General features: G+C 57.3%; 1 protein-coding gene across 15 annotated transcripts; it reads right to left on the reverse strand.

Moving 5' to 3' along the window:
• Positions 1-4,790: 4,790 nt before the first annotated feature.
• On the reverse strand, positions 4,791-26,999 carry MIER2 (MIER family member 2). 15 transcript variants are annotated; one of them, XM_081282761.1, is made up of 15 exons: positions 25,622-25,684; positions 19,503-19,590; positions 18,185-18,327; positions 16,399-16,545; positions 15,819-15,939; positions 15,265-15,356; positions 14,820-14,886; positions 9,723-9,874; positions 9,331-9,412; positions 9,160-9,254; positions 7,656-7,759; positions 7,395-7,483; positions 6,542-6,577; positions 6,160-6,397; positions 4,791-5,868 (listed from the first exon to the last, which is right to left on the reverse strand). In XM_081282761.1, exons 3-15 carry the CDS (start codon positions 18,317-18,319, stop codon positions 5,847-5,849), a joined length of 1,380 nt encoding a protein of 459 aa, XP_081138887.1. In that variant the 5' UTR covers positions 18,320-18,327; positions 19,503-19,590; positions 25,622-25,684; the 3' UTR covers positions 4,791-5,846. The 15 variants fall into 15 exon arrangements, with proteins under 15 accessions (XP_081138887.1, XP_081138886.1, XP_081138882.1 ...); XM_081282760.1 differs by having other exon boundaries at positions 4,793-5,868; positions 7,635-7,759; positions 25,622-25,669; XM_081282749.1 differs by lacking the exon at positions 25,622-25,684 and adding exons at positions 19,970-20,097; positions 25,685-25,703 and having other exon boundaries at positions 4,795-5,868; positions 6,160-6,577; positions 7,635-7,759.

Genomic DNA, 26,999 nt, shown 5'->3' on the forward strand with positions numbered 1-26,999 from the left:
GGGCGGAGCGGGGCGGTGACAGCAGGAGGGGCGGCGGGGTGGCTGGGGAATGCGGCAGTGCAGGGATGGGGGCACGCGTGCGGGGTGCGCGGGAGGGGAACAGGGTGAGGAGCGCAGAGCACAGGGATCTCCGGATCTCCGAGCTGAGACAGGCCGCTGGACGCTCAGGGACCGCGGGCTCGAGGGCACGCAGGGTGTTCCCCAGGGCGTCCCCCAGGGCAAGGGCGGCGGAGTACGAGCAGGTGGCTCTAGGCAGAGTTTGGGTGCACAGAGGCTGCAGATATGGGGTGTGGACAGCTCGGAGCCCACCCCGAAGGACACGTGCTCTGGGCACTTTACGGGGAAGGGCACCGGTGCTGGACACCCTGAGCCCTGCAAAACCAGGAAGTACTGGGTGGGTGGTGTTCTGGCTCAGTCTCAGGTGTCACTTCTTTCTAAAACTATGATCCTGGAGTACTTGGGATACCGGGCAGGTGGGAAGGTCCAGTTCCTCCAACACCCGGTTCTGTGGGTGGAAAGATCTGGATGCACCCCTTGGCACACTGCTGTCCCCACTCCACGGAAGGGCACAGAGAGATGCCCAGAGGTCAAAACTTTGATGAATGGAGCAGGGCCTGCCCTGCATCCACACAGATACAGGGAACCCTGGGACATGGGTGCCTGGTGGGTGGTGGTCAAGGGCACCCTGATTGGGGAAAACCAAGGCCTGAGGGATCAGTGGCAAAAGCATTCAGTGTCTAACATCCACATTGGATCCTTTTGTCTGGGACCATCTGGAAAGCTGTCATGACTCTTTCCAGCAGGTGAACCTGGTCACTTGATGCTCACAGTGAGAGTGCCAGGTCTGGGACTTGAATCCGGGGTGCTCTGCTGCCTTGACCACCAAGGTCATGCCCCTGAGCACCAGCAGTCCCCCCCGCCACCGTCAACAATCTCAACAACCTCAAGCCAGCAGCCCAGGTCCAGAGGAGGGCAGCTTGGTCCAAGGTCAAGCAGCTGGGCTGGACTGCACTCAAGAGTCCCCTCAGCCCACTTCCTGCATATACCTGGGGTGGAGGTGGTCCTGGGGAATCCTGAGAGCACCCAGGTGGACAAGGCACAGCTGCCCTGTGGGGGTGAGGGAAGGTCCAGTGCTCAACTTTGCACAGGCAGTTTAACTGGGTCCACCAGCAGGGCAGGGTGAGTTTCAAGTGCCACCCCAGCTCCAGGTTCTCTGCAGCATCTGGGGAGGCACGTAAGGGCGCCCAGAGCCCCCAGGCCCACTGCACACCAGGGCAGCCAGGTCTGACCCTCTGTGCATGAAGATATCCCTTGTTGCATGGTCGTCATGAGTGGGTTTCAGATTCAAGCCGCCCAGGAGGGCTTGGGCTCTGCCCACCTGGCACAGGGCAGGGGGCCCCACCCCATCATGGCCCATTTGTCGGTCATGCCCACAGAGCCATGGATTCTATCGTGAGAATCTCCCTCAACGTGAAACCCTGGGCCAGGCATAACTGTGATATCCATGTGGATGGCACCGTTATGGCCCCCAACTCTGCTACCTAGGAAAGGGCCCTCGGGATGTCTAGACGCCCTTCCACACTTCCTGCGGAGGGAAGGGGTAGCAGCTGCTCAGGGGCTGCTGGCAGAGGCTTCAGGGCAAGTGGGGCAGGGAGGGTAGACCACAAGTCCTTCCTCTTGGTTCAGTCCTTAAAACCCTGGGCAGGGTCAGGATTAAAACCTGGTGGGGACAGCAAAAATCAGGATTAGGGTTTGGATTTGGGTCAAGGTTCCTACATCTGTTACCTGGGGTTGTCCACACCTTGAGGAGCTACCTCCTTAGAGTTCTCACATCCAGAACAGACTGCCAGCCCCAGCTGCCCATTCCCCCTCACAGGGGAGGCCCTGAGGGGAGAAGACTGGGCTGGAAGTCCGCCCTCCCTCACCTGCAGATGGAGACCTGGAAGGGATGGACGGGTGCTGGGATCCAAGAGAAGACTAGTTCCGGGGGCCTGGTGGTTCCCAAGCGATGGAGCTCAGTGCCACCTATGCCCACTCGGGGCCTCACTGTACCTTACAGCCAGCCTCCAGATTGCTGTGGGGATGGAAGTGCCCAGGCAGTGTGTGGAGGGCCTAGCACTCAGTAGGTACCAACCAAGTACAGACCGCACTCTACCTGCACCCTCCTCTCTTGGTGAAGTTGCACACCAAAGTCAGGGTTACAAGATTCCCTACCTCCCAGGGCCATGGAGGCCACAGGTTAGAGCCGGGGAGTGGGGGCTGCCAACAGTTGGTGGGCAGGCAAAGCTCCGAGGAGCTGGTGTAGGAATAGGTCTCGGTGTGCTGGATCTCCTCTGCCCAACTCTAGACCCCATGGCTTGCAGCAGGCACACTGGGAAGCACTGTGGCAAGGCCCAGTGCAACAAGGCTGGGGGATGTGCAGGACACCTTCAGAATGTCCTGCCTTCAGATCCAGGGTCCAGCGCCAGTGTCCTTGGGGTCCAAGAACCGCACAGTGGCACAATCCTTGGAGAGCCCCCTCATGTAGGACCACACCTCAGAGTCAGGGATGGGGTGAGCTTCAGGGTCCTGGGTGAAGACACCTCAGCCACACCCAACTCAGGCAGACACGCTGGCCACAGGCTTGCGCCTGGGTCCCCTGTGGGCCCAGACACACCACATAAGCTGTGCCTGTGCACAACAGCACCAGGAGGGCAAGGCCAAACACAGCAGAGGCCTGGCAGGCACTCAAGAAATGAGGAAGTGAGCAGCAGGAGCTGAATGGAGGCCTGGAGGCCCGGAGCCTGAGGCTGCAGGGCCGCTGGACTGAGCCATCACCAGACCATGAGACAGGAGCGCGACGAGGTACCTCAGCAGTGTAGTGACCCATTCACTCTCTCCAGGCCCACCCCTGCCACAAGCTGAAACAGGGCAGCAGAAGCCATCGGCAAAGCACAACACAGGACCCAAAGGCTGAAGACCCAGCTCCTGAGGCCACTGTGCTCAAGGGTTAAGGGCCTTCTGGTGACCCTCCTGGTGCCTCCCCAGGTGCCAGCTCCTCCAATGTGGGGGACAATCCCCAATGTGCCCTGTTTCCAACTCTCCCCTGCACAGGAGTGACTCCTGGCTCTGCAGTCCCATGGGACACCTTGGGCTAGCTGTGACTGGAGCACCTGTGCCTGTGGGGCAGGACCAGGGACACCCTCTGCAGGAAACAGGCACTGACATTCCCCAGGCACTTGAAGATTCCACACCCATCTCAACATCCTCCTGAACAGCCCAAGAACGGGCTGTATTAAAAATACAGCATGGGGCTGGGGATGTAGCTCAGAGGTAGGGTGCTCACCTAGCATGCGTGAGGCCCTGGGTTCTAGCCTCAGCACCACATTAAAATATAAAATTAAGGTGTTGTGTCCACCTACAACTCAATAAATAAGTGTTGTTTTGTTTGTTTTAAATATAGTATGACAACACAAATCTGAATCCTAACAGGGCAACAACCATTTTTTAGTAGACGTATATCCCAAATATTATATGGGATACACTTATATCAGAATTATTTATCTGTACAGAACCAAACTGGGCACCCTGTGTCTTACCTGGCAGCTCTCCCTGGGAGTACCAACTAGGAAAACAAGAGCTGCATGGTCTCCAGGACGCAGTGGTCAGGTCAACGAGGCCAAGATCCTGGGGCAGTGGCCAGCCAGCACCACCAGCTCTGGAACACTTGCCACTGCTGAGAAGCCCTGGCTGTTGCCTTCATGGCAACCGTCTGCACTTTTCCAGTGCAGGTTCTCACAGGGGTCATGAAAGGCCTTTCTTTGCCCTCTAAAGACAACCCTGGAAAACCACACAAGGCTGAGGACAGAGGGCTGGACCTGAAAGTGCAGGGGCCAGGCCACCCCAATGACTGGATGCCAGATGGAGCTGGTCCCTAGGCACGCACCAGGGGCTGGCTGGAGGGCAGAGAAAGTGTGGTCAGCAGGAACAGCTTGGTGCCTCCCTCAGAGCTTGAAACCTGAGTTGAGCCCCAACTACGGGGGGGGGGGGGGGGGGGGGCCTCCCAACCAGCCCGAAGGCACCGTACCTACCCTGGCCAAGACTACACTCATCACCCCCCCCCCAGTTTTTCCACACATGCCCAGCAAGCAATCAGAAACCCAGGACACCATCAGCAGGAACAGGAAACAGATAACACCCCAGGTTGGCACGGCCCTGCCCTCTCCAACCCACTGCACCCTAGGTCTTCAAGTTCCTCAGCCTGAGAGAAGTACCCCGATGCCTCTCACCCTCAGGGACAGGCACACCACACTACAACCTGTTGGGGCCTGCACTCCTGGCCCTGGCTGTTCCTTTCACCCCATGTCAGTTCCTGCTCCAAGGCCTGTCCTACCACCTCAGGTAACAGAAAAATCACTCTGCCTGGCAGCCACCTAGGGGTCCAGGAGTTATGCCTTCCACCAAGCGGGGCTGTAGCCTCGGCACCACCCAGGCCACAGAGGGAAGCAAGGTCCCAGGGATGAGCTCAGAACTACACGCAGCCCTCCCCACTGTGCCCCACCTCTGGGGCAGAGCCCTCTCCACCTGCTGCCACCTCTGCCTGGCCTCCTGCAGGGTTTGGCACAAACCCACCTCCCGAGGTAGCCCCAGCCCTAACCCAGCACTATGCTGCAGTGTCCATCATGAGGACCACTCCAAGGTCCCCATGTCTCCAGGCCACACCCCCTGCTGTCAAGGTCACCAGTTGGCCCAGATCCTCAAGCGGGACTCAAGTCCCCTGCAAGACAATGGCCTGAGTCTCCAGCCCCCACCCATCACCACGAGGCACCTGGGATTCAAATCAGATTTAATAAATAAAACAGCGAAGGGGTGAAGGCAGCTTCACTGCACGGTGTGGTCCTTGGTGGGCAAGGTGGCCATGTGCGGCTACAGAGAGCCCACAAGACCCTGCCCCACAATTCCAGGTGAGCTGTACACCTGGCCAGAGGACCACTCTGACTTGTAAACACCAACATAAATAGAGGGAGGAGGCCGGAAAGAAGACAGGATCCCGGCCATCTGCTGGGACACCTTGACAAAGAACTGCAGGGGGCTGGGGGGCAGGCAAGCGCGCTGGAGTCCGGCCTCGGTGCAGGCGACAGCAGCACTTCTGAAGCAACCAGCCTTGGTGCTGAGGGGGAAAGGGCAGCAAGGGGGTGGGCCACCAATCTCCTCAAACCCTCCCCACCCCGGGGCTTGCTAAGGACCCCACCAGTCGCTCGGGGTCAGGATGGGTGGAAAGGCGGGAGGCAGGTAGGCATAAAGTGCGGCATTTCCTGAAGTGGAGACGTGGGCAGGGGCTGAGGGCAGGGAGGCCGGACAGAAAGCGAGGTATATGGCTCTGCACCCCAAGATCCGGCACTAAGCAGAGCTGGCACCAAGCCCAGGCAGGGCAGCCTGCAGCCCTGTCCCATCAGGGACACAGCTGACTGGTGCTGAGGCCACCCAGGCAGAAGCTGCTGGTGCAGGCAGTATGTCCTGCCCACCTCCCCGTGGGCAGTGATGTCTGCCCTTGCCTCTGCTGGCTACAAGGGGCCAGGAGGCCAGCTCTGCCCTGACTCCCGAGGGTCAGGCCCTCTCTGAGACCGGATGCCCAATGGATCCCAGGGTGCAGTACAGCCTGGAGCTGGGTGGTGGTGGCCCAGGGTCCAGTCTGGGTGGAAGGGCAAGGGCCAGAGGCCCAGCCACCTCACCCTGGTCCCAGTATTCGTTCGAAAGCAGAGAAGGTGGCAACCCAGCCCAAGCTGGGGAGGGCTCAGGAAGATGGGGGCAGGCCGGGTGGTGCCCTCAAGTCCCTGGCGGGCCACACAGCCCGCCCACGGCAGGGATCAACAGGTCATCACGTTGCAGCTGCAGAAGAGACGAGGACCAGAGTCAGCCGCGCCTGTGTAGCTCCACACGGCTCCCCCTCACCTCCCCCAGAGCCACTCTGTCCCCCAAACCCCTCAGGCAGCGTGCACTGGGAGCCCAACACCTGCCCTCATTTGTACCTTTTTACGTTTTGGACATGTGATCATATTACCACGTCAAAATGAGTCAGATGGTGGAAGAGAATAAGACTAGGAAAGCAGTCACGACCCTCACAGGGCCACCACCCTTTGGCTGGGTCAGCCCAGCTCTGCCTAGGCAGGTGGCACTCACTGTGACAGGGGCTCCGAGTGCAGCCCGGGGGCCGGGCACGCTGGATGGCCAGCCAAGAAGGGATTCACGTCCCCGATGCCAATGAGTCCAAACTCAGTGACCGACAAGGCCACCTGCGCCGGGGCCGCGGGCTCCTCTGGGTCCTCGCTCAGACCCACATGGCTGGAGATGAGGGGCAGCTCCTCCGGCAGCGTGAAGTCCACAGCCAGTCTCGGGCTGGCACCTGGTTCTGGAGCAGCTGCAGTAGAGGGGTACACGGCTGGGTCGGCCAGGGCTGGGGGCGGCTGGGGCAGGGTCACGGCAGGGGGCTTATCCAGCTGCGGGAACGGGCAAGGCCCTGGCTCCGAGGACAGCAGGCCATCGGAGCCCACTTCAGGCTCACCAAGGCTCCTGGATGTGCCATCTGTGCCCAGCGGCTCTGTGGGAAGAGAACACAGCTGGGGACCCCAACAACCCCACCAGGGCCCAAGAGCCACAGGACTCTCCTGCCTCGGGCCTCACATGCCGCCAGGCGGCAGCTGTGGTGCCTGCCCGGCTCCTTCACAACACACTTCCAAGGCCAAAGATGCCTGCCACACTGCAGTCGGTGGACCCAGCTCAACAGCCCAGCCTTGGAAAGTGTGAGAGCAAATGCAGGCCACAAGCCATGTCTCCAACAGCACAGCAGCAGCACAGGAGACCACAGCAGCTGGGGATGCTGCAGAAGACAGAGACAGGATTTCCTGGAGACTGTCCCAGCCAGCAGCACACAGGCCTGTCACACCTGCAGGCCTCTGGGGCAACCACAGAGACCAGACATCCCTCTCCAGCTCAACCTCCACACACGGCCCCAGGAAGCAAAGGGCCTTGCTCATGTCCCTTAGGGGCATCACCAGCAAGAGCATGGAGAACTCATGGGGCCATGTCTGGCTCCCAGATGACCCCAGGGCCCAGGATGCTGAGAGCTCAGAGCCACTCCTGTCCTCCCCAAGTGGCCTGGTGCTGAGGACTAAGCACCCACCCCAGGGACGGGTAGGCACTCCAGTGACAGAAAGCCTGGGCCTTTGTGGGGGGCCACCCAGCCACTCCTCAGAAGGCCCAGATGACAGACATGACCCATCCTCAAAAGCATCCCTCCTGAGATGACCTCAGCCACTTGGACACCCCCTGCTCACTGCAGCGACTGACCCAGGCAGGTGCTAGAGGCCCCTTTGCTGTCCCCACAGTCCCTGACCGGCTGCCACCCACTCTCTCACCTGTGCGCACCCCCGCCAGGGTGTCCTGCTCAGGGCGGGGACGAGTGGGGCCATCAGGGTCACTTCCCTCCAGGTCCTGGTCTGTGTCCCTGTGCAGAGCAGGCTGTGAGGTGTAGGGAGGCAGGCAGGACCACCTGCCCAAGGTGCTGCCCAGATGCCCTCCACACCCACCCCCAGGCTGCAGTGGGCAGCCCAGCCTGGCCGACGCGGACGTTACTGCTACAGCAGCACTGCACGCACGTGGTTCCAGACGGGACGTACTTCCTCCGGCCCAGCCGCGTCTGCTGGGCAAAGTAGTCATAACGCTCCGACTTCTTCCAGAGGTAATAGTACTCCACACACTCGCCCACTGATCGTGTACGCACCTGAAGATGGACAGACAGGCATCCTTGGCCCCACTGCCCAGCCTCAGGCCCGTAGGGCCACTGGGTCGGAGCAAGAGCCTAGGCTCCAAGGTCCTTCAGAGCAAGAGTCCAGGCCCCCAGGTCCTCCATCTGGGGCTCATGGCCACTGCTGCTGGCCAGAGCCTTATCCTGAGGCCCCATCAGAGACCCCACCTCCTAGCCTGGGACTCTTCTTTTTCTCTGTGGTACCAACATCAGACCCAGAGCCCCCACCCAGCACCTGCCTCCACCCCCCGGAGGCAAGCGCCAAGGATGGCTGGCAGCCCTCTGGTCGACCAGCTCCTCCCTGTGGGCCCCATGCAGTCAGCAGGTGCAGCCCACAGCCAGAGGATGGCACTTGAGCCAAGGGACACTGTGCGAGCCCCACAGTGACACCCAGGAAGGGGGTGGTCACGCAACACCCCAGAAGCCCCGAGCTGGGGATGCACAGCTGCCTGATTAGGTGGATGCAGGCCCCGTTGCTCGGTGCATCACACCGGGAGGTACATCCCGCTGCAAGCCTGGGGAAGACGTCACCCCAGCCTACTGCTAACCCACACGAGGCCCTGAGGAGCCCAGTGACCCCCATACAGGAAAGCCAGGCGGCCTCTCTGGAGGGCGGCCTTGCATGCGCACAAGGCAGCTGCTAGACGAGGGCCAGGCAGTAGGCATTCCGTGGACCGCTGCTGTCTCCCACAGCCAAGAAAACACCCAGAAAGGCATGTGGCCACAGATCCATGCTCCTGGCTCTGCACACCAAGGTCTAATCAGCAGCGGGCAGCACTGCTTCCAGTCCAGCACTGGGAAGTCAGCCTACACCCAATCACAGGACATGGCCTCCTGCACCACGACCCTCAGAAGAGGGTTACGAGACACCAAGACACCCCCACCACGTAAGCACCTCTGGCTCCTCTCCTCACCCATCCACCTGGACCCATCAGCAGGGACATCTGCCCCGAAAGGATCAGGAAACCAACGGGAACAGGGGAGAGGCTCAGGAAGCTGCCAGCCAGGCCAAGAAAGCAGTCGGTGGCACTGCTATAGGACCCTGAGAGCCCCACAGAGCAGGACAGCCACGGAAAGGCGGGAGGACAATGTCCCTGGATGAGTCAGCTGACCCCCAAGGCCATGACATGGGCAAAGGTGGGGTCTGCGCTGGGACTGAGCCAAAAAAGCTCCACTTGGGACATGGAGCCTCAGCGATACCCACAGCTGGCCAAGAGGGTCCGATCCACCTTTTAGCAGATTCACTCCCACGCCAGAGGCTTCTGCTTTTGAGGACAGGAAAGGGGCCTGGCAATGTGAGGAGAGGACACCAGAGCAAGAGGTGACCCAGGGGCCTGCCAGAGCCCCTGCCTTCTCCCCAGAGAGGGGAGATGCACCTTGTTGGCCTGTATCAGGTGGAAGTTCTTCCCATGCACACGGAAGCCGTGCTCGAAGTTCCGGCACTCCTCCTCACTCCAGGCACACAGTCCATCTGCAAACAGCAGGGGATGGTCAACTGGGCCCCAGGGGGCAGCATGGACCAGCAGAGAGGCCAGGGCTGGGCTCACCTCGGATCACCTTCACATTGAACCTCAGCCTCCGCAGGGCCTCCTCCACATTGAAATTGCATTTCACCAGCTCGTACAGTGCCTAGGGGAGAGGTACCATTTACTCTCCTCACACGTCCACCTGGACCCAACAACAGGAACATCATGCCATCTCCCAGGAATGACATCAGGGGTGTCCATGCCACCACCAAGAGTAGCACAGGTCAACTGTGCCACTGCCCAGAAGTGACCGGGGGCAGCAGCACCACCGCCTAGAGTGACATCTCGACAAGTGGCTCTGACGTGAACTTATGACCACGGTAGCCCACCCTGGGTGGGTGTTCCTGCCCACCCTGCACAGCTGGTAGGCCTGACCCCCTGGCACTGCGGCCCTGCCCGACCTGGAAGCCCACCTGCTCGCTGTCTATCACAGTCTCTCCCTGAGGGAGCTGAGAACCCGCCATCTCCTGCCACCTGCGCTTCGCAGCCCGATACAGGAACTCTTCTACCTCCCTCTCAGGGAGGACATTGGGGTCCCAGAGCAGCTGGTCTTCATTCTCATAGACTGCCGGCAGAAAAGGGCATGGGTCAAGTCACGGGCCATGCTAGGAGAGTTGGAGCAGCCATCTCAGCACCTCCCAGTGGGGTGGATACCAACTAATTCCTCACACTCTTGTGGTCTGGGCCCACCATCTCTGAGTCTCTGCAATTCAAAGTGACAAACAGGTCCAGGGCCACCTTTGGATGCCCAGGAAAAGGCCGGAGCCATCGGGGCCCAGAGTGGGCCAGTAGACACCTGACCCAGCCGGGAGCTCAAAGGAAACTTCCTAGAGGAGTCCAGAGAGCTCTGGGGAGGGGCCCACAGGAATGCAGGATGTGACCAGCTTACAGCAACAGGCAGTACCACCAGAGGCAGTGGCAGAGGAAGCCAAGAAGCCCCCAAGCAAGGGCAGGGGTATCCTGGCCACTACAGCACAGACCAAGGGACTCAGGTCAGTCCTGCCACAGTGGTGGGTGGGTGGCAGGCACACTCAGAGGCAGAGGAAAAGCAGCAACTGGCTTCAGGACAGGGAGGAAGAGCTCAGGTGTGGCGGGGACAAACCAGCACCTGTACCCCTCAGCAGTCCCGGGCTTGCAGGGACCAAGCACCAAACCAACATGGCCAAACAAAACCACAGTGCACCAGCAGGACATGGAGCACACCCAGACAGCTGTTCTGCAGGACAGTCAAAACAAAGCCACCGCACACCGCAGGACATGGAGCACACCCAGAGAACTGTTCCACAGGACAGTCCTAGGCAGCTTCAACCACACCCAGCAGGCTACTCCTGGCGCCAACGGCCTGGGCAGACGCGCTCAGATAGCACAGTTCCTCCTGCAGCCCACACTCCAGCCCTGCCTGGACCAAGGGGGTCCCTGAGAGAAGAGTGGGACAATCTCTGGAGAAGACAACATCACACACGGCCTGGAACATGGTCAGGAAAAAATGTAAGAGGAATATGAGGCACCAGCAACCATGAGGCTGATACGAAGCCAGCATGCCAGGACCGAAAGCTCAGACAGGGCCCCCAGGCAGAGCAGGATGAGAGGGAAGACCAGCAGGGGCTCTAGGCAGAGAGTAGAAGTTGTGCTGAGAGACTTCCAGGACTGTAAACCCAAACTACAATACGAGCCAGGGCGGGGGGGCGGTTCCCACAGCAGCCTGGACCAGCACAAGACAGGGCTACTGGAAGCGAAAGATGCAGCTCAAGCGTCCTGAGAAAGAACAGAGTCTGCAGGGTAAGCCCAAGGATGTGCCCATGCCTCGGGGAGCAGACACTCAACTGATGAGCTGGCCTGGGAAGGCAGCACCCACAAGGAGACGAGCAAGTAGGAAAGCACACCACTGCAAAATGCTTTGGAAAAGGCAAGGCCAGACCCTCATTCACACACAGGGAAGGGTAGAAGGACAGCAGAGGCCACAGCAAGACGTTGACCAACAGATACCAGCCAGAAGGCAGTGGACCTGCCCGTGGGTGCACAGAGCAAGCCAAACACCCAGAACTGGAGTGGTTCAGACAACACTTGACCAGCCCTTCAGAGCCATCTCTTGCACCGCAAGGACCACGAGAAGCGCCTCAGCAATGCTCAGGCTGGCAGCGCCATGCACACTGCCAACTGGTGGAAGTCACAAGGGCAGGGGTAAGGGCAGCACATCGTCAAGTGACACTGTGAAAGACTGGCCATGTGACCTTAGGAGGGAATTCCAAGGTCATTACAGACTAGGCTATGTGGCTGGAACCAGGAGACCGACAAATGAGCATTTGAAAAATCAAAAGGAAACCAAGAAAAAACAAACAGAAAGATGGGACCCCAAAGCTCATGGTTTCATGCTGAAATGATGGGTCTTCATAGTACCTGAACACACAGGTGGACTCGCCATTACACTAAAACACCAACACCACCACAACAGATAAATAAGATCCAGTGTGCCAAGACACACAGCTGGTGTGGCCCGGAGCTAGCAGGGTGACCTCAGAGACACACACAGAAGCCTCTGCCTATAGCCAACAGCATCTCTATAGCAGTCTAAGTCTGGCTCGTGGACACACTCAACCAGCTACAGGGGACCTCAGTGACACTCTCTGTTCTCTGACAGACAGGTAGATGGCTGCCAACAAAGGCCACTATAAAATCCCCAGTACTTTGAACTTAAACAGAACACCTCTGAGAACCCACGCATCATCAAGAAATCACAACAGAAACTAGAGAACGACAAACTGGATTGAAATAAAATACAAGAGAATAAAGATAAAAGTAAAAATTAAACGGAAATCAGACAGCAAAGGAAGTCAAGAAGCCTAAGTTGACCCTCTGTAGAGTAAGACAGTTGATGAACCCCAAACAAGACTGATTGAGCCGGAGAACAAAGTGAAGACATAAATGCCAAGTCAGAAACCTTGGGGTGTCACCAGAAACCTAAGACACTTCCAGCAGGAGGGCAGGAGGGTGCCACCAGAGCCCACCACCTGCAGCACAGCTCACCAGAGAGGGCGCTCCAACAGATCCCCACGGTTCAACCAACTGAAGTTTTTATTAATGACCTTCCAAAAAACGAAGCAGAACCAAACCCTAGGTTCAGGGCGCTCCAACTGAAGTGTTCCTGCAAACTTTCAAAGGGGTAATTACAGCCACACACATACACAATCACACTCTCTCCTGGAGGCTGAAGAAAGGGACCCTTCCAGATACAGCGCAAGAGAGCAGCCCAGCTCAGGGACACAGGTGCTCGGCACACAGCAGCAGGCCAGGCAGAGCATAGCAGGCCCATGGGGCTGCTGCACACGCTTGCAGTCAGCCAGAAAATCAGCAGGTTCCCAGGTGTTGTTTCCCGATTCTTTCACACCCTGTATCACCTGCAGCAGGAAGCTGGCCCAGTGCAGCACTCCTGTACTCGGGGAAGTGATGCTGAGGGGCCGATGCTACGGAAGGCGCCCGCTGGCGATAGGAAAGAAGGGGTGGCAACAGTCTTGCCACGGGGCGTGCATGTCCAGACCACCAAAAGAGCGCAGTGCTGAGCCTGGTGCACACACATTTCCACAAGCAAGCAACAAGGAGGTTGGACCACATGAGGAGGGGCTTCAGCACAGCACAGCCGCTAAAAACAAAACAGAGGGGATGCCCAGCACACAGCGGAACCAGTGCCACAAGCCTAGCGGCAACAGCCAAGATGATCCCACAGGGACTCCCACCCATGGGAAGTGTGGAGTGTGGGTCCTGAGTTGAGGCTGAAGGCGAGGACAGACACCATCCACTCCTCTCCCACCCTGACCTGCACTCACAGGGACACAGGTCAAGGGAAAACAAGACAAAGGCTGGAAAGAAAGAGGCTGCGCTGTCCTCAGCAAACAGCATGATGGGGCAGTAAGAAACTGGCAGATCTACAAGGTTCTAAACTGATTACGTACGAGATCAGTTAAAATAACAAACTGCAGTTCTACCAGCAAGAATCCAGCAGGAAGTACCAAGTTTGGAATATCCTTTGTGACAGCACCGTAACTGAAGACAGAAGTGCCACCCTGGAAAGCACACAAGCACTGTCAACGCCGGAGGCCCACAGGCAGAACTGCTGCCACTGCTGACCCAGCACCTCTCCCCCTAACCTCCAGCTCAGCACAAGCCTCCTCAAAACCCTGGCAGCTTCTTGAGGCAACTGACCAGCCAACCCTAAAACCTCAGCAAACATGCCAGAGCAGAGCCCAATGGTCAGAGAGGCCCTGCCCCAGAGGGGAAAGAATGTGCTTCCAGGCATGCACACCTGGAACAGCCTCAGGCCCCACCAGCAACAGCTCAGACAGCACAGTCTCACATGCCAGAGGGAAAACCTCCAAAGGAAAGTCTCCCAGGACCTCAGCCGGCCACCCCAACACACTGCCAAAAACACAAACCAACAGTGCCTCATTAAAACCCAGGCATCAGCCAGGGCCAAAGGGCACTATAGCAGTGCAGATACCCACCCCAGACAGTGGCCCCCTCAGAGAGAAGAACCAGGCTACAGGTTGTACACCCTTGAACATGCACCACGCCTGAGTACATCCAAGTGGCTAGTGCACACTGCGCACAAGCGAGAGCCGCAATGAGGCAGTCCCCTCCATGGGAGACTCTTGCAGCAAGATAGCATCCCTGCTGAGGTGTGGAGCAGTGCAAGGACAGCACTGGAGGGATCTCCTGCAGAGCCTGCCCACGCACAATAGAGACACGTGGGGAAGACAGCAACACCAACCAACAAGGAAGGAACACTCTGTGAGGACACGCAGGGCACGCTGCCCAGGCCGCGCAGATGTCCTCCCAGATGCAACACTGGCCAGCGGCCACAGGAATAGCCCTGGCTGTCCCAGGAGGGCACAGCTCCGGGGCAAGCTGGGCCAGGAAGGGTCCAGCTAGAGTCTACACCAAGGCTCGAGCCCCTCAAGGGCATAGCCAAGGAGTGCACAGGGAGGGCCCTTTCTAGGGCAGCACCCTCGTCACCTACGGCCCTACTTAGGCAGGCACATCCCAGGCACCCGGGAGAGACCCCTCTACCCTCAGTACTCTTCTCTGTCCCGGACCCCAATCCCACTGCTGAGTCACAGGGAAACAATTCCCCAGCAGGACGGCCTAGGCCCTGAAGGGCTCCAGCGCAAAAGGACAAAACCCAAGCCAGCAGCAGGTGGCCAGTCTAGAGGAACAAGAGGGCTCCAGATTGGGGGGGCGGGGGACAGAGAGACAAGCATCACATCCCAGAACAGCAAGCACCTAGAGAGGAACAAAGCAGGGAAGGAGACACAGGGACAACAAGAAGGTATCTGCAAGGACATCTAGCTGCAAGAGGAGGGAGAAGGAGAGGGGAGGGGCTGGGAAAAGGGTGGCTGGGGCCAAGTCTGCACAGAAGGAAGTACAGCTCAGCATGTGGCAGCACAGCCCAGGCTGGGCCCTAGTCTCCATACAGACCAGCTGCTGAGCTGGGGTCCCCTGCTGCTCTGGCTACTCACTCTTCTCATGTCGGCTCAGGTGCAGGTTGCTGAGATCAGCCTGGAACTGAGGTCCCACCATGATCTCCTACAGAGGAAAAGTCAGTATCAGGAGCCCAGCCAGCCTCCAGCCACTTGGGAGGCCAGTTGCCACAGCCCTGCCTGGACTCTAGGCTGCAGACCACTGCCCCAACCCGCGTGTGCAACCTGCCAGCAGACAGTGGGAGATCCAGAACATCCTGACAACAGCCCAGCAGGCCCCAAACAAGGTGTTGGCCCCACTGCCAGGCCCAAGGGTGGACCCCAGGGCAGGCACAGAGCACAGTCCCAAGACCCTGCTGCTGGTCCGGCCCACCTCTTGGGAGCTGTGTGGGCCATTCCCCTGGGACAAAGGGCACAAACCCAAATCAAGGGCTCAGCTGGTCCTGGCTTTGGCCAACAGGGTCAGGAGCTGCCAGCTACGTACCTTCTTACATTTGTTGGCAGGAAGAGCATCCTCCTCGGTGTCAGAGGAGGCAGAGGAACCCGGCTCTTTGCCATCACCAGCCAGGAAGCGGGCTTTGGGAAAGAGAAGTGAGCTGCACCTGCAGCCCTGGGAGTGGGCCGACCCCTGCTCTCAGGCTGCAGCCTGGATACTTCCTTCTTTTTACAACCCCATCCTCCACTATGACCTTCCTCTTAAGCACAGGGCCAAGAACCACCTACAAAGAGGGGCCTCTCTGCTGCCAGAAAAAGCCAGCACAGAGGCAGGCAGGTCCTGGAGTAGGATGGTGGGGGACAGTCTAGGAATGCTCTCTCTGGACCTGCTGGAAAAACTAACAAGTTCCCTCCTGGTTTAAGCCATGATTACCTTGAAGATTCACAGGCCAGGACAGAGGAGAGCTCAGCATCCCAGTACACCTGGTGCCCTCCACCCCACATCCCAGCTAGAGCTCTGCTCACACAACCCAAGGCCTGTTGCCTGCATCCCCAGGGCCAGGCACAGGCCAGGCTGGTGGAGGGAAGCACGGGGACACCTACACCCACTTTGGTTGGGGAAGAGGACCGAGGCCTCATGGGCAGTGACAGAGGGGGCGAGGTCATCAGCAGAGGACTGTGTCTCCTCCTCTTCTCCTGAAAGCAAGTCCTTCGCTATTTGTTCCTTTTAACAAGAGAGCAGAGAAAATGATGCAATTTGGTTTCTTTTACCATCTCAACACAACACACCGCTGCTGCCACCCTTGCCACAGCACAGAGCCGTGGGCGTGCCCACTTTGGAGCTGGGCTTGTGGCACACTCTCACTTCGTCTGGTTCTCAACTTCCCTGACACAGACCCCATGCTCTGGAAGCCCCAGCATCCTGTCCCGTGATTCCCCTGGCATCTCCTCTGCCCGCTCCATCCACCCAAACCAGAATGCCAATGGGCCAGCCCAGAACCACCCTGAGCCTGGACAGGAAACCACAGGTGGACAACAACCCTCCCTTGGCCTTGGGCTTGTTGACTGAGTCTCCCTTGTGGGCACAGGGCCACCTCTGCTGGCTCCCACATGGAAGCAGTCAGGGGCCATGTGTGAGTCCCCCCTTTACTGGGGGCCACTTCTGGGAGGGACCCTCACTCACCTTGTCCAGAGTCATGTCTGGGAGGTTGGGGGCTGATTCACCACCTTCACTTTCCCGCTCTGAGATGGGGTCAGATGCCTCGTAGCCGTAGAGTGCCAGCAGCTCGTCCAGGGGCATGTCACTGCTCTGCACCGGAGGGGATGAGCCCTATTAGGAGATTGCCCAGGGCTCTGGTCCCCACTTCTGACTGAGGCTCCCAGGGCTCCACCACCAGGACCATTTGTCTACTTCTCAGCAAGACCCCATGTGGCTGTGCTGCCCTGCCAACCCTCAGGCCAGCCCTTGGGGACTTCTCTACAGCCCAGGACAGGCACAGGTGCCCAGCCCTTGGGAGCTCTTCTGCAGCCTGGGACAGGCAGAGACATCTGAGCCTAGAGGCTACCAGTCCAGAACAGGGACAGGTAGGGACAGCCTCTGTGCACACCACACTGCCCAGCTCCTGCCTCCCTCCTTATACCCCAACTCCTGTCCTCATTCTCAGGGCCTTAGGTCCTCACAGAGAACCAGCAGCTCCTTCCAGCCCTGGCCCTGGAGACAACAGGCAGCATCTGGGCACGGCCATGGGGCTCCCAATGACGTGACGGAGGCTGGTAGCAGGCTGAGACCCCACTTCCCTGGATACCTTTGCAGCAGGCCTGATGTACCTGCACCCTCCACTGTGCTGACACACAGGCCAGTCCTGCAGAGCCTGTGGGCACAAGACCGGTCCAGCACAGCCACAGCAGTGCACCACAGAGCGGGGCTACCATTCTGAACACTCAGGATGAAGTCAGCAACCTCAACAGCTCTCACCCTGACAGGCATGATAGCTGTGCGGGGTGCGGAAGGCATACAGAGCGCCTGCTGTGTAAGCAGGGAGGTAGCCACTCCAGAGCACGGGACGGATGGGGCAGGCAGGAGCCCACCGTCCACTTCTGTCTGGAAAAATAGCTGGGTAAGCTGGGTGCTTACCTGGGTAAGCACCTCCCAGTGCCCATCTCCACAAAGTTCCCCTTCCTCCACAAATTCTTTTGTTTTTAAAAATGGAATAATTTTCTCATCTGCACAAAAATGTTATTTCCAGGGGCTGGGGCTGAGCGGTACAGCACTCGCCTGGCACGTGTGAGGCACTGGGTTCGATCCTCAGCACCAAATAAAAATAAACAAACAAAATAAAGATATTATGTCCAGAGCTGGGGATGTGGCTCAAGCGGTAGCGCGCTCGCCTGGCATGCGCAGGGCACTGGGTTCGATCCTCAGCACCACATAAATATAAAATAAAGATGTTGTGTCCTTCGAAAACTAAAAAAATAAATATTAAAAAATTCTCTCTCTTTAAAAAAAAAAAGACATTATGTCTAACTACAACTAAAAAATATATTTATTTTTTAAAAAAGGTTATTTCCATTAACGTATATTTGGTGCCTTTTCTGTTGTTGTTGCTGCTGGGATTGAACCCAAGGGCCCCAGGCATGTTAGGCAAGTACTCTATCACTGAGCCACACCCCAGTACTACTATTATTTTCATGAACTAGTGAACAAATATTGTCAAATGCTTCAGTTTTGACGGAAAATGCAGTAAAAGGCAAGCTTCTCAGTCCCTCCCTGACTTCAGGAGCACAGAGAACCTCTGAGAACAGCAGACCTGAGCTCAGTGCAGTCATGTCCAGCTGCCAAGATGGCCTAGAGCCCCACAAGAATAGGGTCAGGCTGGCATTCTGTAAACAGGTGTGCATGTGGTGCTTGCACAGAGAATCCAAGAGCAGAAACCTCAAGTGTGCCCAGGAGGGCACAGCTAGCCACGTACCTGGGATATGAAGTCTTTGTCCAGCTCCTCCTCGGGCTTCTCAGGGCACCGCAGGGGCTCTGTGCACTCCTCCGGGAGACTATAGTTCTGCGACAGGATCTCTGCAAGGTTGAACTGATGGTCTGCAGAGCCCATGGACACCACTGTGGAGGAGACCCCAGCCTGGGTAAGCACCTCCCAGTGCCCATCTCCAACCACCACGAGGCAGCTGAAGGAAGATGTCCAGGGTAGGGAAGGCAGTGGTGGCCCTGCCATCCCAAGGACGGAGCACTCAGTGTGCATCCACATGCATTCTGGTGCACACAGAGGATACCCAGCAGGGCCAGCTCCCGCATACGAACCCAAGAGTCTCCAAGGACCATGGGGTGCTGACCGAGGAGCACATTAGTACACACACACACACTTTAAGGGTCTGGGGCATGCATTTCTTTCTGGGGACTGCTTGGTCCTCCTGAACACACAGATACCCACGAAGGCCTGCGGGAAGGTAAATGGCCTAAGAGGCAGGTATCACTGAGGTTAGGGTGGAAAGAGCAGAAGGGCTCCCAGGTGCCCTTGCCTCACACATGTGAGGCACTGGGTTTGATCCTCACACCACAAAAAAATAAATAAGGATATTGTGCCGATCTTAAAAAAAAAAAAAAAAAAAAAATCTTAAAAAAAAAATACACACAAGAGAAAACAGCCAGGGCTCAATTAACCCCAGGACAGGGGTGTGGGAGCTCAGGGGGCCCAGGGCAGTGGCCTCTGGAGGACAGCTACAGAGTCAGCACAACTGGCTAGGCAGCTGCCTGCAGAGTGGCACCCAGTACAGGTGAGGGAGCCAAGAGCTGCCAGTGCCCCGAACTTCCACGGCCAGTCCTGGAGGAGGTGGGACGAAGACAGGGACACTGCCACTCCTGCAGGGCTACAGCTGGAGCGATGGCCCTCTGCCTAGCCTGCAGCAAGGGTCCAATCACAGGGGCTCTCCTCTCCTGCAGCAACACCTCCACAGGGCCAGAGCAGTGGCCAGCAGGAGAGGGCCTGGGAGCTCCATTCCCGTGGGTGCAAGTACCTAAGGTGTCTCCTGCCTAGCCCTTCAGCCGGTTCTCCCTCAGCCAGTCACTCCCGGAGGCCACAACAAGCAGATGCCACCCCCAGCCCCAGTGCAGACCTGCACTCTAGTCCACGCAGGGTCGCAGCTGGCCCTGCCTGGACACAGGGGGTCCTGAGCACTCTGCCACACACCTCCACCTGACCCAGCAGAGGCTGGAAGCCACCGGAGGGTTCTGCCTTTCACAGCCAGAGGCCCTGCTGGACCTTGGCAGGAAGACAGTACCTGCTGTCTGCAAGCCGGGCTCCCTGGGACACAGGCTGTGAGCGAGGCAGGAGGCCACGTGAGGACTCTGCCTCCCCACCGAGGAGGCCTGCGGAGACAGAAAAGCAAGGTCAGCTCCACAAGCCCAAGGCCCAGCTCCCACCTCCCCTCGGGTGGCTTTCTCTCAGCCTCCAAAGGCTGGGCAGGGGCACTGAGAATGGAACAAGCAGCATGCACCCACACAGCCCACTCCAGGGCCCAAGCACTCACACAGGAGAGCTTCCCACATGGCAAAAACTGCCCACCACCAACCCCACAATCCCAACCAAGCTGCAGCATGCACAGGCCTAAGGATCTCACACTCAGCAAGAACCAGGCACAAGGCCACAGCGTGGGACCCAGTAACAGGAGACATCCAGGACAGGGGAGTCCAGAGACAGGATGTGGACTCATGCATGCCAGAGGCTGGGGAGGGGTGGGGGACTGACCGCTCACGGGAACGGTGTTGCTTTAAGGGATGATGGAATGTTCTGGAACTAGACAGAGGTGCTGGCTGAAAAACCACTGATTCTACATTTCAGGTAGATTTCACAGCATGTCAATCTAGCGTGTGAAACTAGGGACAGAAGGGACTCTCTCAGCCTGATGAGACACCCAGGAAGCCCACAGCCACACCCAGAGATCAGACTTGAGCTTGCCCTCCATGTGGGGGTGTGGGGGGCTATCTCCCACCACTCATACTCAGCACCTCCCCAGGGGGTTCCCATCCATGCAAGAAAAGGAAATAAAAGGAACCCAAATGGATAAGGAAAGAACAAAACTATATCGCTGGTGACATGATCTTGTGCCTATAAAATCCAAACTATTTAAACGAATAAATGATCTAAGCAAGGTTGTAGGGTACAAGATCAATGCATAAATATTCACTATATTTCTATATACTAGCAATGGACAATCAAAACATTAAGACAATTCCATTTACAACAGTGTCAAAAGTTGCATAAGACATACCCCTTAAGAACACAGCAGGGGCTGGAGTTGTGGCTCAGTGGTAGAGCACTTGCCTAGCATGTATGAGGCACTGGGTTCAAGTCTCAGCATCATATATAAATAAATGAACAAAGTGTCTATCAACATCTAAAAATATATTTTAAAAAAAAAACAAAAACAGAGCAGAACCAGGCCCAATGGCACACGCCTGTAATCCCAGCAGCTCAGAAGTTCAAAGCCAGCCTCAGCAACTTAGCAACGCTCTAAGAAACTTAGTGAGACCCTCTCTCAAAATAAAAGATATAAAGGGCTGAGAATGTGTCTCAGTGGTTAAACTCCTGGGTTCAATCCCCAGACCAAAAAATAACAAAACAAAACTTTCATACTTCATTATCAATAAAGTGAAACAACTCACAGAATGGAAGAAAACACCTGCCAATCAATCATACATCTGGCAAGGGACCTGCATGTATAAAGAACTCTTGTAACTCAGTAACAAAAAGGCAAACAACTCAACTTAAAAAAGGACACAGGATGGACTGGGGCTATAGCTCAATTGGTAGAGTGCTTGCCTTGCATGCACAAGGCTCTGGGTTCAATCTCCAGCACCACAAAACACATTTCTCCAGTGAAGACCTGTGAATGGTCAATCAGCTCACAGAAAGACACTCAGCATCCCTTGGCATGCAGAAGCACCAAGGCCCAGCAAAACACCCCTTCTCAGTCACAGGATATCTTCAATCAAAAAGACCGATAACCACAACTACTGTCGTGGACTAGTCCTGGGGAATGTCCAACTGAAGTCTGGACATGAACGGTCACAGGAGGGTCAGACTCACATGGAAACTACGTGGAAATCACCTCGACATCCATTAGCTGACCAACAGAAACACAAACCAGCCTGGAGCGTCCTTGGCCAGGGCAGCAGCGAGGTGACAGATGCAATGTAGAGGGACCTGAGGACCTGGTGCTAAGTGACAGCCAGACACACAGGCCACAGTTTGTGACCCAGTGACAGGAGAGTCCGGGACAGGGGAGTCCAGAGACAGGACATGGACCCGCAGGTGCAGGGCTTTTAAGATGATAAAAATATTCTACAACTATCTGTTGGCAGTTATGTAACTCTGAAAATACTAAAAACCATGAAGTTCTACGCATTACAAGAGGGCCACTGAGAGGCAGATGAACTTATCTCAGTAAGTAAAGCACTGCCAAACATAAATAACTAAAATGTTTAATAAAATAAAGCTTAAAAGTTTGGGAAGGAACTCCTTTGTCACTCGGTGATCGGGAAATCCTCACATGAAGTGTGCTCATTCTCTCCTTAAGGAAAACCAGGAAACCAAAGCTCAGAGAGTTCAGGCCACTAACCTAAATTCACACAGTAAGCATGTGAAACCAGTACAAATTCAGTTCAGGCCTTATGTCAGAAATCCTCGTCACCCTCTACTCAGAATACAAGGACAGTGCACATTGATGTTGGAGGGAGAGCTAGGAGGCACAGGGTGCCCTCAGCACTGCAGAGACTTGGCAATAGGGCTGCAAGGTGTATTCACCTGACCGAGGTCCAGAAGCCCCTGAGGGTCTGGTGGGGAGGGAGCGGACCAGCCCAGCTTTAGACAGTCTACCCAGCGGCGGCAGAGGGCAATAAACAGAGCACAGGAAGCAGCACCCGTGGTGCTCAGAAGCAGGCCAGGGACCTGCAGCCCAGGAGCCTCTCACATCTCATGCCCTGGTAAAGCAAGGTGGCTTCACCTCCTTCCTGGACACACAGGTATGCCAGCCCTGTGGCCACCTTACACAGCCACGTGCATGGCGAAGCATGATGAGAGCACCCAGGGTGCCAGGAGCCCTCCTCAGCCCTCTCCAGGACCGCCTGGGATGGGGGGACAGGAGCTCCCTAAGCAACCTTCCCACCTATGCCAAGGGACTAACTTTCTGTTCTCACAGCCAAGAGGCCTAAGTGAGGGGGGGAGCATCTAACGAGGCCACAGTTTGGATGACAGGTTAACAACAGCCCCCACAGGCTCAGTGTCCAGAAAGAATGAGAATAACTTTTGGCCTCAGGAATGATGCCCTGGGGTCCCCGAGCAGGGTCTGAAGAGGACTCAGCCCTATCTGACTTACCATCTAACAGGGCTCAGGCATGAGAGCAGAGATCACCAGCCAGGAACAGCCAATGTAGAGAGATCTGAGGACCTGAGGACCTGGTGCTAAGTGACAGCTAGACAGTGAGCAGCTGGCTCCCCACAGGACCACCAGCCTCAGATCCTACATGCATCTCCAAGGGACTCCAAGCTCCTCAAAACTTACCAGGGATCACGGGTCATGGCTGGCCTTCCTCCCCCACCCGTTTCTGGTGCCCACACAAATGGCAGATTCCCAGGTCCTACTTCCATTTACTTAGAACATACTGGATATCCCCCACAGCGTCAAAGGCCAACAAAAGTCAAGCCTCTGCTCTGTGGAGAGGAAAGGAAGAACAGAACAGGGGCTGGTCAAAGGTGAAAGAGAGGACGACGAACAGCACTAGAGAGGCAAAAGAGAGGACCACAGACAAGGGCCCACACAGGTCTTCTAGGGGCAGAGGAGGAAGCAAGCTGGTATACACGAAGACTCCCAACTTCTCACAGAGCATAGGACGGCCCTTCTCTCAGGGCAGCACCCCATTCCAGCTCTCCACTCTTCAAAGCTTGACCCAGAAGGACATTGCAACAGATTCCACACTCCCTGGAGGCTGTGCCCACACCTTCCACCCACACACTCTGCTTCCTGTGTGACCACATGGAAGCACTCTCTCCAGTCTGGCCAGGCCTGGTCACAGCAGGTAGCTCAGTTTTCTACCAGGCCTCCTTAGGAACAGCCACTCCTGGAACACAGCCGCCATACTGCATAGAAGCCCAAGCCACACACAGAGGCCAGCAGCCAGGCACAAGTGAGGAAGCCCCCAGCAAATTCCAGACCCAGCCAGCACTGTGCCAGGGGAAAGAGGCCCTACGTGAGAACTGCCTGCTTGAGTCAGCCCCAAGAATAAGAAATGACAATAAAGTGAGTGCTGTACTATCCCAGAGTCGACTTCTGAGGTGGCCCATTACACAGCACCAGTTAACAACAGCGTCCTCTGGAGTCCTCCCTGACCTCACCACCCATGCCCAGCCCAGGCATCAGGTGTCCCCTTGACAGCCCTCATCTTACTCCTCCATCTCAGCATTTGCTCTGGGCCCACCCGAGGAGCAGGTTCTGCCTGTCTCCACCCACATGGAGTTGCCAGTCTAGTCCGGGCATACCTAATGAGCTGTAAATTCATACAGCATGGAGAGAGAAATGAGGGCACGAGAATGAAGACAGGATGGGGCTGTGTAATTGAGCATCAGGGACAGCTCTGAAGTTCTCTCCAGCAGGGACCAGAAGGCAGAACAGTTCCAGGCAGCCCCACAGTCCACAGAGCACACCAGACACCAAAGGAGCCAGGGGCTGCAGGGGTCACAGGGGCCACACCACAGGGTAGCTGGTCATAAGAGATGATAAGGGCAGTGAAAAGCCACAGAGGGTCTGCAAAGGAGTGAAAGCTGGCACATTAGGTTAAAAAGATTAATCTAGGACCAACAAGAACAGGATGGAATGTTCCTGTGTTTCCTGGGTGCTGATGATTATTTTGAGACAAAAACACAACGATTAAGCAGATCAAAGCAGCTAATACTAACCAACCACCATGAGGTTACAAATGGCTGCTTTTATGGGTTAAAGACAGCTGAATACTAGCCATTTCATAAGGTTCAACTTCCATCTTTAATTCACAGTGCCAAAACCTCATGAGCTTTCTTAGATTGGGAGGTCAACATCAACTTCCCAATCTAGAGACTCAGTCCTTCTGCAAAGCTCCAGGGCCAGATAAGGCCTCCAGGACGGAGGCTGGCCGGGGCCCTACAAGATCAGCATCTACATGTGTTTTAGTCCTTCATTGATCAGCGCCTCTAACCAGTTTCTAGACAGGCCCCATCTGTTCTACGCACTGTGGGAATCCTACGGCATAGCACAGGCGACGGCCTACACAGGCTGCGGCCTCAGAACATCAAATCAAATGAACTCTACAGGGCTCCACCCCAAGCTGCTTTTATGGGTTAAAAACAGCTGAATACTAGCCATTTCATAAGGTTCAACTTCCATCTTTAATTCACAGTGCCAAAACCTCATGAGCTGGTCCAGCCAGGCACCCAGACAACTACTGTCTCTCTGGCACAACACAGAGCTTGTTGCTGCCCTGAGAAGGCCACAAATGGGAAAGAATGGCCAGTCCCACCCTCCACAACGCCTACACATGTTAAGCCAAGGCATAAACACTCAGCCAGAGTTCCAGTCCCAGCTCCCAGGCCTGCTGTGCCTCTTGGGGTGGGTGCCTTCTCCTCTCTGGGATTCAGGAGCTCCACGCCTGACACAGAGTCAGTCCTTAGGTTTGTGGATCCCTTTTAATTTCTGCAGGAACAGAGCCCAACAGGCCGCGGGCACAGAGCGGCAACGCGCCCGGAGCCCCATTTATGCAGCCTTACAGAGGCTGCACCTTACACACATCCCCTTTCTCCCTCCCCGCTGTACCTGAGCGGTGAAAGCAAATCTACATTGTCCCGCGCACCATCCCAAAGCCCAGCAAGCCCCAAACACCAAAGTTTCCGTTCCCAGGGAGTTGTTCTGGGCAGTGCCGGTGGAGTCTGATGGAACATCACAGCCCCAAAGCCCTCGAGTTCTCAAGTCGCAGATGAGAGCACTCTAAACACTGCCGGCCCAAGGTCTTCCGAGAAGTAACTCCATGAGGGAGCGGCCGACCAGCTCAACCCTGTGGTCAGCCTAGCAGCCCACGCCGCCTCCCGCGGGTCCGCAGTGGGGCCGCGCGGTCCCGCCGGACGCCACCGCCCCGGCGCTCCGCAAAGTTGGCGCGCGCGCCGGGAGAGCTCGCCCCCGCCCGCCCGCCGCGCCCCCCGCGCCCGCGCATGCGCGCCTCAGCCCTCGATGTGGCAACGCGGGGGGGGGGGGGGCGCCGGGCCGGGGGCGGCCGCCGACGAAACCCCGCGCCCCCGGGCCCCGAGAGGGCGGGCGCCCCGGCCGGCCCCACAGCTCCCGGCGAGCGGCTTCAACCCCGGGCCCCTAGAGCTCACCACGGCCGCGGCGGGGGGCGCGGGCGCGGGCGGGGGGCCGGCTCCCCCGGCCCGCTCACTCACCTCCGCCATGGCCGTGTGTGCGCGGGAGGCGGTGGCCGCGCCGGGATCCCCGGATGAGGGGCCGCGCGCTCATTGGCCGAAGCCCTGGTGGGCGGGGCCGGGGCGGGGCCGCGCGTAGTAGGTGCGCGGACCTCGCGAGCGGGCAGCGGGCGTCGGGGTTCTGTCAGTGTCGCGGCCCCGCACCCTCGGGCGCCCGAGGCGGGTGGGGTGGGTCACGCCAGGCGCGGCGGAGGCCGGGACTGGAGGCCAGCTCCGCCCGACAGGTGCGAGGGGCTCTGTCCGTTCCCGGGTCCTGCGGAGCGGCTCAGGGACCCCCGCGCCTGCCGCCGAGATGGGGAACCGCCCCGAGGGCCCTGCGCCGCCGCGCCCGCTCCTCCGAGCGCTGACGTCATTCGCGCCGGGGCTCTCCCGCGCTCCGGACGTCTCGGGCGGGCGTTGGGGTCGGTTAGTTGACGCGCGCAGCGAGCTCAGCGCAGGCCCTGCGCGGCCTGGCTCGGGCGCTGGGGCGACCCAGTGAGGCTGGAGATAAATGGACGGGTGCGGGGGTGGCCCGGGGAGCCAAATGAGTGGCGGTGCAGAGAGGGTGTTTTCAAGGTCGGAAAGTCGTTGGGGGCGGCCGATTAGTTTCAGTGGAGACCTGTGGCCACCTGTTGCCAGGTGATACGCGGGAACATCACTCGTGAAGGGCAGATGGACATCCTGGGCCTCTGGGTATGATGCCCTGAGGAGGACCCCCCCTCCTGCACCCGGTGGAACGCAAAACCTGTGTCTGTCTGGAGGAAATTGCAGGCAAAGCCGAAATATGAACGTTCTACCAAAGTGGCGAGGAACTGCGTTTTTCAAAGCTGTTAGTGCCAGAGAAGATGAGCCGTGAAGGCTTCCCGTGGAATCAGCAAAATGCAGTGGCTGCGCCTAGACCGGACCCAGCAGAGGAGCAGAGTGACACAGCAGACGTCGTTGAGTGTGTTCTGTTCACAGGATTAGATGAAAGGATTGGATCAACGTGAAGTTTACGGAAATCAGTGGCAGTTCTGTGTTTCTGTAGGAGAACATTCTTACTTATAAATTCACACTGATTCTGGGCGAGGGGCACACGCCTGTAATCCCAGTGGCCTGGAAAATTGAGGCAGGAGGATCCAGAGTTCAAAGCCAGCCTCAGCAACTTAGAGAGGCACTTAGCAACTCAGTGAGAATCTTTCTCTAAATAAAATACAAAAAAGGTCTGGGGATTTGCCTCAGGGGTTAAGTGCTCTTGAGTTCAATCCTCTGTACAAAAAAAAGAAATTTACACTGACCTATTTAGAGTATATGCAAC

The sequence above is a fragment of the Spermophilus citellus genome (assembly GCF_964194105.1).
Source record: "Spermophilus citellus genome assembly, chromosome: 3".
Classification (NCBI taxonomy): Eukaryota; Metazoa; Chordata; class Mammalia; order Rodentia; family Sciuridae; genus Spermophilus; species Spermophilus citellus.